Below are 12119 nucleotides of genomic sequence, written 5' to 3'. Positions count from 1 at the left end.
CGCGCTCTCTCTCTCCATCTGTCTCATGGCCTAGAAATATATGATTTCTCATGTGTATTGTATGAGGGGAGGGCATGAGAGGATGATTTTCTTGTGGCGATGTCGGGGGCCAGAGAGGCTATTTTAGGACAATTAATTAGTTCAGTCTTAACGAGGGCACATTTTAATGCATTGTGTGCCAGTAGAATACACAAATGGGTCGTAGGAAGCGACACGCCGTGTACTTCAGGCTGTCCCACCACAGTGCACGACTTTCCCTCACCTTTTGTTGCTTCTCGCTAAGCCACATTGTGCTCGGTGTGGTTTCTTCCATCTGGCCTCGGCGATGTTGCATGGCTGAGGATGTAACCCTGATTCTCGGGGCTCGTTCTGCATTTTATGGCTTCAGCTTTCCACAGAGCTGTCCTCCGTCCCAGCTTCCGGATAGGAAGCCCGTGACCTGTTGTGTGTTCTCTGGAAGCGGAGTTGTTGTCTCGGTTTGTTTGTTTGTTTGTTTACTGTCTGTCCTACAGCTCTGGTTTTGGGCCTGAGTCTGGAGTGATTGTGCTCTGGCTCTTGTCGTGATCAGAGTTTTTGTTTTGCAGGAAAATGAAAGGGTGGAGATACAGGTTTGTGTCAGTTGCTGATATTGAGAGTCTGAAGTAAATGGATTTACTGAGTGACTGTAAATAATGATGTAATTATGCACAGAAAGTCATTTGAACAGCAAAGCCCAAACAAAATGAAGAACTTCAGAACTGGAAGGGGTTTTGGACGGGAATAGCTCTCTTCGATTTAGTCCGATTTAGTCACACACTCACTTGGACTCGGTCTTGACTCGGTCACATGCTCACATGAATTTGGCCTTGACTCGATCTTGACCTTCGGTCATGCGCTCACATGGACTCGATCTTGACCTTCGGTCATGCGCTCACTTGGACTCGGTCTTGACTCTGCCATGCACTCACTTGGACTCGATCTTGACTCGGTCATGCACTCACTTGGACTCGATCTTGACCTTCGGACATGCACTCACTTGGACTCGATCTTGACCTTCGGTCATGCACTCACATGGACTCGGTCTTGACTCGGCCACGCGCTCACCTGGTCTCTGGCCTTGACTCGGCCATGCACTCACTTGGACTCGATCTTGACCTTCGGCCATGCACTCACTTGGACTCGATCTTGACTCGGTCATGCACTCACTTGGACTCGATCTTGACTCGGTCATGCACTCACTTGGAATCGATCTTGACCTTCGGTCATGCACTCACTTAGACTCGATCTTGACTTGGCCATGCACTCACCTGGTCTCTGGCCTTGACTCGGTCATGCACTTACTTGGACTCGATCTTGGTCCAGTCAAGCCCGTCTGGACTCGGCCTTGACCTGGCCTTGTTAAATTGTGCATCAGCACACTATCAATAATATTTGAAATAAAGAAGTGGGTTAATGAATGGAGTTGACTGAACATTTGAGACCATGTTAAGATGCTTGTCTCACCGTGTTTACTTTTAGAAAACTTAAGCACAGTATGGGTCAGGTTTTGGGTTCCTTCTTTTAGCAGGAGTTATGTAAATGTGTCGTGATGGCAGAGGATCATCAGCATCCTAAAAAGGAGCAGGTAACAGCAGACCCTCATGCTCACAAAGTTTGCTTATCACAGTGTCCGTGTTCGTCATCGTACCTCCTCCAGCACTTTCCGGTGGATGGGATATTGGCTATTGATCTAATACCCACTCAAACCATCGATACCCACCCATGCTGATTGGAATCACAGCCCCGTTTGTGTCCCAGGCATTCGGTACAGTCAAGTTCTGAAGCCCATCATTTCTGAAAGGCTGTTGGAGAGCGAGGGAAAGAAAGTGGCTGAGGATGCTGGCTGAGTGCTGGCATGTGTGGGCTGGTTCATCGCGTTTGTGTGTGTGTGTGTGTGTGTGTATGAAGCCAGGGCACGTGTAGGAGGAGCACAGCTGAGTGGGTGAATCAGTGTGTGTGGGATATCTGCGGTCACTGCGATTGTACTGAATTGCTGGGCTTCATATTCCTCTTTGTCTACCTGCTCTTCATCAGCGAAGCCCCCACTGATGAGGCGATTATCTAGGCTTCTTACAAATAATGCGTCCGGCACTGGATGCCGTAAGTGAATAGAGGTATCCACAGCTGGAGTGTGTGTTTGAGTGTGTGTGTGTGTGATGGAAATGGTAGGAGTGAAGTAATCGTTGGTTAGTGAAGGCGAAAGATCAAGAGGTGAGGCTTATGTAACATGTAAATGAAAGTGTAGCAGGTCCAGAGAGACCCGCTGGAGGGCTTTTATTTTTACATGTGTTCAGAGGCTGGAGCTGAGGCCATGTGGGCTGCAGGGGGAAAGAAACGAATGGCTGGATTGAAAGGTGTCTAAGAAAGGCAGAGTTTGGTCGTGTCTAAAAGAGGAGCTCTGTGAGGGATTGGATGGATGACGCAGAGAGTTTGTGAGCTCAGTGTTTAGGCTTTAGCCTCAGACCTGTTTATAGAAGCTTGACTGTGTGCAGTCTGCACCGGCCGAACCCCGGAAACGACCGTATAAGTCCAGTTTTATACAGAAAACACATCTAAAGGAGTGTTTTACATGACTGACTTAACAGAGTCATGCAAATAAGATGCATTTGAAGGTAAAACAGTCCGTCCATCCTCCTCATTCCTTCAGACGCAGGTGCTTCTACACCGTCCTTCAGGAAAGCAGTGTTAGATATTGCTGTTATTTCAGTGTTTACACTCTACTGCAGAAGAACCGCTGGAGAGTCTGCACAATCAGCATCAATCTGGGTATTTGGTCCTCCTCTATTCTTCTGATCAGCCTTACAGAACCTCAATGAGGTCAGGTTCTGATGTTTGATGGTTAGGTCTGCAACTCCAACTCATCCCAAAGGTCTTCTAGATCTTCAATAAGACTCTCCAGAGGTTCTTCTGGAGTCACAATCATCAATCAGTCCGGGTATTTGGTCCACCTCCACTCTTCTGATCAGTCTTACAGAACCTCAATGAGGTCAGGTTCAACTTCTCCAGAAGGTATCGGATGGAGCTCCATCACTCTATCCAAAGCAGTGCTGGAGGTATAACTCCATGTCCTCGTTCCCTCAGAAGCAGGTGCTTCTACACCGTCCTTCAGGAAAGCAGTGTTAGATATCACTGTTATTTCAGTGTTTACACTCTGTGCAGACTCTCCAGAGGTTCCTCTGAGGTCACCAGCATCAATCTGGCTTACAGAACCTCAATGAGGTCAGGTTCTGATGTTTGATGTTAGGTCTGTCACTCCACCTCTTCCCAAAGGTATTGGATGGAGCACAGTCACTCTATCCAAAGCAGTCCTGGAGGTAAAGCAATATTTTTGCATGACTTTGCCTGAATAGAATTATGCAAATAAGAAACTTGTTCCTTCAAATGCAGGTGCTCTTCTGATCAGCCTTACAGAACCTCAATGAGGTCAGGTTCTGATGTTTGATGGTTAGGTCTGCAATTCCAACTCATCCCAAAGGTCTTATAGATCTTCGATAAGACTCTCCAGAGGTTCTTCTGGAGTCACAATCATCAATCAGTCCGGGTATTTGGTCCACCTCCACTTTTCTGATCAGTCTTACAGAACCTCAATGAGGTCAGGTTCAACTTCTCCAGAAGGTATCGGATGGAGCTCCATCACTCTATCCAAAGCAGTGCTGGAGGTATAACTCCATGTCCTCGTTCCCTCAGAAGCAGGTGCTTCTACACCGTCCTTCAGGAAAGCAGTGTTAGATATCACTGTTATTTCAGTGTTTACACTCTGTGCAGACTCTCCAGAGGTTCTTCTGCAGTAATCAGCATCAATCTGGCTTACAGAACCTCAATGAGGTCAGGTTCTGATGTTTGATGATTTAGGTCTCACTCAAACTCCTCCCAAAGCAGTCCTGGAGGAATAAGTCTAAATTTGACTGTGTAGAGTCATGCAAATGAGATCTTCTACTCCGTCCTTCTGTGTACACTCTGTGCAGACTCTCCAGAGGTTCTTTTGGAGTCAAAAGCATCAATCAGTCCAGGTATTTGGTCCTCCTCCACTCTTCTGATCAGCCTTACAGAACCTCAATGAGGTCAGGTTCAACTTCTCCAGAAGGTATCGGATGGAGCTCCATCACTCTATCCAAAGCAGTCCTGGAGGTATAAGTCAATATCCTCGTTCCCTCAGAAGCAGGTACTTCTACACCGTCCTTCAGGAAAGCAGTGTTAGATATCATGGTTATTTCAGTGTTTACACTCTGTGCAGACTCTCCAGAGGTTCCTCTGAGGTCACCAGCATCAATCTGGCTTACAGAACCTCAATGAGGTCAGGTTCTGATGTTTGATGGTTAGGTCTGCAACTCCAACTCATCTCAAAGGTCTTATAGATAGAGCTTAATCACTCCATCCAAAGCAGTCCTGGAGGTATAGCTTTGACTGAACAGAATGATGTAAATTAGATGCATTTGACAGTAAAATCTTTGTTCCTTCAGAATCAGGTGCTTCTACTCCATCCTTCTGGAAAGTGGTGTTAGATATTGCTGCTGTTTCAGAACATTCAAAACATCCCTCAGACAGACTGTATGTCTGGAACTGTCTAGACACTCCAGAGTTTCCTCTTTCTGAGAAGACTCATCACTGGGAGGAGGATCTGATTCCATTCAGCCTCAGCGGAGCACCAGTGAGGTTCAGATGTTGCATGATGACTGGTTCTGCATCTCCAACTCATCCAATCCAGTGATCTTGGATGGAACTCCAAACACGCCATGTCTCTTTAGGCCAATGCTGGAGGCTTTATCCCACCAGTAAAGCAGTCTGGAGAAAACTGGGTGAGTTCTGGGTGAAACACACTGTTCTAGAGAAGGTGGTGACGGGTGGTGAACAGAACCAGACGTTTGAAGAGCTTATTGCCTCTAAAACCTCTAGCTTATGGCTGAAAGGCTAGAACACACTCCTATTAAAGCCGTAACAGCATGGAAAACATGAAGCGTGGACTAAATCTCGAGCAGTCGAGCAATAATACAATAATATATTTTATTAAAAAACTCAAGAACTCTTGGCAAACATCCAGAGACACCCAGAGGTTCTGTACGTCCCGAATGGGCTGTGGCTACACTTCATCAGTTATCAGAGATCAGAGACGTCCTTTCCATAATGATGTCATAAGAACTGTCCTATAAATAAACAAGGGAGTGTAAACAAGTGCGCATAATTAATGACGAGGAAGGAAATTCTTACACGGTCAACCGAGACTTCTCACACCTGGGCTGCGTCCAGAAATCCCCCAGGTTACTGCTGTCCGAAACCCGGAGGCGGCTTGACCTAAGAGTATCCCACCCAGGAAGTCTTTTAGAGATGTAGGAGGGACATCACTGCGTCCAGGCCCAGACGTCCATATTAATTAATGCTGCTTATCATACATACACACAATGATCAGTACAGCAGTGATGTATACTCACCAGGCTCCTGGAGCTACTGGAACTGAGCTGATCATTTTTAATTTTTAAAAAATAATAATTAATATTTTTTTATTTTAATAATAAACTATTTTATGTATGTTTTATTTTACATTATTATATTAAGATATGTGCTGCTCTAAGCAACAGCTGTGATTGGCTGGGCTGTAGTAGTAGTAGTAGTAGTAGTAGTAGCAGCAGCAGTAGTAGGGGTGTGCTGAAAGCGAGTGTTGTGATTGGCTCAGTTCATCAGTAGTCCACATCATATCTAAAAGGGATCAGCTGTCCCATTTCCCCAATTACTGCTCCTCTCCTCCTTCTTCCGGGATAGGAGAGGAGCTGGAGGAGTAGCAAAAGTTTCTGGACGCAGCCCTGGTCTCTCCGAGATGACCTTGCCTACACCCTCAAGGCCACTTGAACAATGGTGCACTGTAGCTTCTCTCAGCTGCTCTGTTAAAAGTAGAAGATCCTTGAGGAACCTCCAAATGTTTCTCCAGTCTCCAGAGCCGGCCCAGGCCATACTCGAATTAGGAGGCCGCTTAGGGCCCCCAAGAGCACCAAGATATCATGCTAAAAGAAATTAGATTTTAAAAATAATGGTATTACACATTGATTTTTTTTATATATAAATGTATTTTCATATGTGGCACAGCCAATACTAGGTTAATAAATTAATAAAGGCCCGGGCGCTTCAGCGTATTACAGTATCAGTACAGTATCTCTCTACCTCTATAAAAATAATAATAAAAGTTTACAGTAAATGAAGCGTCTTGTCTGCTGATGTTATTCTCAAATAGTTCTATTTATATAATTAATAAGCCACATTTCTACACCAGTGAAAATGTATTATTTACATCATTTTTGGGAGTTTGCTCCCCCTGTTAGGTTAAAAACAATAGCCAGAGTGACACGGGTATGATGTAAATAATGCTAATGATAGCGGGGTTGTTACACACACACACACACACACACACACACAGTGTAGCCTATGGAATGATTTAGCATATGGTGGTGATGAGGTGGTGGTGGTGGTATGGGGACGGCTTGGGCCGACCCTGCAAGGCTCTTATACTTTTAACAGTGCAGCTGGGCTTTGGTAGAGAAACGGGAAATATGGCCTAAACTCTGAGGAGTAGCTTGTTCATGGCCTTCCTCTGAACCCAAAGACCTTAAATATACTAGTACTCTTCCCCACATGGCATATAAAACACACAAAACACATAAAACATGAACATATGATCAGAATACAAAGTGAGAAGTGAAATTACACTGGTTACATCGATCATACATGTCATTATTGCTTACATGACTGCAGTCCGAGGGACTGTGGAAAACGTTGGGAGTGTATAAGCATTAACGCTATGAGGTGCGAGTACAGTAATATGGTATTATATAGTATAACAGCTTCAGCATTATACAGTAATACCATAATTATGGTAAAGATTCAGTATAGGAGCATTATAATAAAGCTTTAATAACACAGTAATAGGTAATTAACTGTCTACTCATTACTGCCTTACGTATTAGACATTTTCACAGATCCCTTTATGTCTAATAGATTGTAATCTGTGCACAACATGCGAGATCTCCATTATTATCATATCAAGCCAATTAACTAATTACAATTAACTGAATATTATTACATTATTAGCTTGTGTTTAACTCAAGTTAACTCACTGTATAGGTCCACGCTTCAGCTCTTCAACCTCAGGACTGAATCACTGTCAGAGTCCACAGTTAACAGTTTTGTAGGCCCTAAAATAGAGCTCTGGGGAACGCCAGGAGATATCCTTAACAGTTACCAAGTAATACAAAATAGTTTCTGCATTAGGATGAATAAATAATACACCCACATTACTGAACATTAAATCTTAAATAATGCAGTATACAGGGTTTTATAATGTCACTGTAATACCTTTATGAGGTTTTAACAAGGCAGTAATTGGTAAGATCAAGTTTATCGTATTATACATTATGATCTGCCAATCTGCCCATAATTATGCCCTTTATTATCAAGCCAATTAGATACCGATTAGCCACTATAACAACCGTTTATTAAATTATTAACTTGGGTTTTAACTCTTAAATCCTGTATGTAAGTCCACACTTCAGCTCTTCACCCTTAAACCTGCATTACTGTCATAATTAACCTCAGTTTCATAGGCCCTAAAATTGAGCCCTGGGGAACTCCACGAGATATGCTTAACAGTTACCACATATTAATAGTTTCTGCGTTGGGCTGAATAAATAATACACCAAGTGTTCAAGGGGTTAATAATATGTCTTATCAGCAAGTAGGTGCTAGTTACTGGCTGTTCACCAGTACATTATTGTGGAAAAAGTAAAAAATAGCAAAAATGGCCCCATCTACATTATATATTTTTAAAATTGACAAAAGTATTGGGACACCTGCTTTTTTTCTACATTGTTTCTTCTGCTTTTGCTGGAGTTGCCGTTTCTATTGTTCAGGGAAGAAGACTTTCTACTAGATTCTGGAGAAGCACTGTTGTGAGGATTTGACTGCATCCAGCGACAACAGCAACAGTAAGGCCAAGGTGTTGGATAGATGATCACCACCCTACCTCATCTTTCCCAACTTGAACATTCAATCTTACATAATTCAGTATAAGGGGTTTTATAATGTCCTTGTTATGCACTTATGAGATTTTATGAGACATGGCAGTAATTGGTTGCCTTATGAAGCCTTACGGAGTATTTTCACAGATCACATTTATTGGTGTATTATACATTATAATCTGCCAATCTACCAAGAATTATGCCCTTTATTATCATTATCAAACCAATTAGCTGCTATAACAACTGTTTAACTCTTTAAATCCTGTATTCCGGTCCACACTTCAGCTCTTCACCCTCAAACCTGCATAACTGTCATAATTAACCTCAGTTTCGTAGGCCCTAAAATAGAGCCCTAGGGAACGCCACAGGCTAATACTATACAGCTACCAAATCATTCATAATTGTTTCTGTATTAGGATAAGTAAATAATACACCAAAGGTTCAAGAGGTTAATAATCTGTCTTATCAGGTAGTTCTTGTTGTTTTTTCACATGTACATAATTGAACAATAAATCTTAAATAACTAATAAATTAATAATTCACTATAGGGAGTATTATAACATCCCTGTAATGCACTTATTAAGCATTCTCCCAGCTCACATTTACTGGTGTATTTTACATTATAATCTGTGCACAACATTTAATAACATCTCAATTATTATGCATATTATTATCTTAAACCAAATGACTACTTATTATTACTTTATTAACTGTTAATAATGTTCACTTCAGCTCTTTAGAACTGAGAGTTTTATAGGCCCTAAACTAGAACCCTGGGGAACGCCACAAGCTAATGCTATACATTATATGCTATATAATAGTTTCTGCATTAGGATTAATAACAATAATAAATATAAGGTTCAAGAGGTGAATATCATTGATTTAGCAGCACTGACTTACCAAACCAGGTGTTGGATCTCCTATGGACTCCACAAGGAGAGCTTTGGAGATGTTCTAATGATGAAAACAGTGATGGAGAACCACCACCACCACCACTTTCTGTAGGAATGTTGTTATTAATAGTGTTTATTCTAAGGAGACACACTTACTGACCTGATGAGCAGCTTTCTATTAGCTAGAGAGCGCTAATTCCACCCTAGTTAATAACATTGTAATAAGCTGGTTAGTTACCAACTACTGCTTTGTTAAGCCTTAATAATCAAATTACAGGCATATTACCAAGTCCCCTTTACTGAACCTCACCTATTAGACTAAACACCGTCCTACAGCTATCTACAGATATCTGATAAAGTGAGATAAGTGGAGGTAAACAGGGCGCAAGCAGCCCCTCGTTAGACGGTGGTCTTCTCCATAACAGCTTGTGTTTGGTTCATCTTGCTGAGGTTTTGCTCCTCGGGGTCCAGAGTCGGGTCAATCCGCTCATATCTGGATTTCAGAGCTGCCTGGTCGGTGACGTCCCCTCGCTCAACGAAGTGCACCCGTTCAGCCTGACGGATCATGAGCGCCTTGTAGGTGCGCTTCCCGATCAGGTACAGCATCTCGCACACGCACATTAGGATGCAGGCAGCGGAGGTGACCACCATAAACAGCGTGAAGATCTTCTTCTCGGTGGGCCGAGAGATGAAGCAGTCCACGGTGTTGGGGCAGGGCTCCAGCGAGCACTTGGAGAGCTGGGGCATGTCGTAGCCGTGGTAAATGTAGTAGAGGATGTACAGGAAGGCCGTGTCGAAGCCGGCCTTGAACAAAAGGCTCAGCAGGTAGGTCCACCAGAGTCCGCCCCTTTTCTTCCCCGGATTAGCATACAGGTGCGAACCCTTGTGGGATGTGGAGTACTTCTTGTCCTCTCCTCTCTGTATTTGACGTGGGCCACCACCAGCAGAGACGGGCAGGTGGCGAAGATGAGCTGCAGGGCCCACAGGCGGATGTGTGAGATGGGGAAAATGCTGTCGTAGCACACGTTGGTGCAGCCAGGCTGTCTGGTGTTGCACACAAAGTCTTTGTTTTCGTCGCCCCAAACGCGCTGAGCCGCCACGACAAACACCAGCACCCGGAAGATGAACACCATAGACAGCCACACGCGGCCGAACACGGTGGAGTACTTATTCACCCCACTCAGGAGGCTCTCCAGGTTAGCCCAGTTCATCCTCGATCAGTGCTGCTTCTACAGATCACACACACATAGTGGTTTGATTGTATACATCATCACAAATAGGAGTCATAAGACTGTCCCAAATTTCTTATATACAGTATTTATGACGTCACTGTCATGATAAAAAACAACTTGTATCTCCAAAACAGCAACTTTACAGGAGGAGAGAAAAACAGCCTTAAATTTCAATGGAAGTCAATGGAAAAATATTTCACTCCAAGTCATTTTGGAGCATTTCTATTGGTCCATTCAGCATGGGAATTCTAAGACAGTATAAAGACCACCTTCCAGATTCACATTATGAGAAAAAGTGAAAAATGGCAAAAATTGAGGTACAAGGTCTCAATAAGCCCCATATACAAAAATTGACAAAAGTTTCGGGACACCTGCTTGTCCTGCTGTTGTTGTTTTTTTCCATTGATTCTTCTGCTTTCGTTGGAGAGACAGTTTCTACTGTCCAGGAAGAAGAAGGCTTTCTACTAGATTTTGGAGGAGCATTGCTGTGAGGATTTGACTGCATTCAGCAACAATAGCATCAGTGAGGTCAGGATGTTGGATAGATCATCACCACCCCAGTTCATCTTTCCCAACTCCCCAACTCATCTCAAACAAAAGTACTGGATGAAGCTCCACCACCATCATTCCAGAGAACACAGTTCTTCCACTGCTCCACAGCTCCTCAATGCTGGGGGGCTTTATTATACCCCTCTAGCCCACGCCTGGCATTATTAGGCAGCGGCATGGAGCCAATAGGGTCATGATGTTGATCTGCTCCAGAGAGTCCTATTCTATTGGCAGTACTTCTTCTCTACAGGGACTAGACAAGCTGTGTGTGTGCATTCGCCCATCTGTGCAACTTAAAGTAGCTGAATGCCTTCTTTAGAAGGGTGTCCACAAACATTTGGACATGTAGTGTGTTTTGATGTGACTTTGAAAAAAAACAGGTTTCACTGAACTAGTGCAGAAGACACACGGTGGGGAAAAGTGTCCACCGTCTGAAAAACGGGACAGCGTAGTTTGGGTCAGTCAGTCTCCTGGCGATTGGTGTCATGATTTTTGACTGTCTAAATTTAGCCCGAAATCCCTACAGGGGCTTAGTGATGCCATTCTGTGAGATTGCGATTATCTTTTTAATTAGTGGATGGAGAGTTTGAGCTGGATCAGAGTTAGAAGGCCTGCAGCTCTGAATAAAACAATACAGGTACAATGAAACATCACTGGCCTCATGTTCATCTCATTTCAATATTTTTTGATCACACTCCCATCGGCCACTTTATCGGAAATCCCTACCTTCTTGTAAGTCCACCTTGTATATATATTTGTAATGCATATATATAAATATATATATATATATACAATATATATACACTGCTCAAAAATAAAGGGAACACTTAAACAACACAATCTAACTCCAGGTAAATCAAACTTCTGTGAAATCAAACTGTCCACTTAGGAAGCAACACTGATTGACAATCAATTTCACATGGAACAGGTGGAAATTATTGGCAATTAGCAAGACACACTCAATAAAGGAGAGGTTCTGCAGGTGGGGACCACAGACCACTTCACTTTCACACTCGTGGTAGCATGAGACGGACTCTACAACCCACACAAGTGGCTCAGGTAGTGCAGCTCATCCAGGATGGCACATCAATGCAAGCTGTGGCAAGAAGGTTTGCTGTGTCTGTCAACGTAGTGTCCAGAGGCTGGAGGCGCTACCAGGAGACGTGCAGGAGGCCATAGGAGGGCAACAACCAGCAGCACTTTAATTTTGTGTGTGACTCCAAATCCAGGCCTCCATTGGTTAATAGATTTAATTTCCATTGATGATTTTTGTGTGCTTTTGTTGTCAGCACATTCAACTTTGTACAGAACAAAGTATTCAATGAGAATATTTCATTCATTCAGATCTAGGATGTGTTATTTAAGTGTTCCCTTTATTTTTTGAGCAGTGTATATAAATGACTACATTTAAACATCAGGGACTGCAT

The 12119-nt window shown here is 43.3% G+C and overlaps 1 protein-coding gene across 1 annotated transcript; it reads right to left on the bottom strand.

Moving 5' to 3' along the window:
* Positions 1-5039: 5039 nt before the first annotated feature.
* Positions 5040-10135, bottom strand: gjb9a (gap junction protein beta 9a). The gene is given in 2 exon segments (XM_072688984.1): positions 5040-9822; positions 9825-10135. Coding segments are annotated over 2 exon segments (810 nt in total). The 5' UTR covers positions 10123-10135; the 3' UTR covers positions 5040-9310.
* Positions 10136-12119: the final 1984 nt, after the last annotated feature.

This window comes from Salminus brasiliensis, chromosome 10 (genome assembly GCF_030463535.1).
Source record: "Salminus brasiliensis chromosome 10, fSalBra1.hap2, whole genome shotgun sequence".
NCBI classification, from domain to species: Eukaryota; Metazoa; Chordata; class Actinopteri; order Characiformes; family Bryconidae; genus Salminus; species Salminus brasiliensis.
This window is presented reverse-complemented; position numbering and strand designations above follow the sequence as displayed.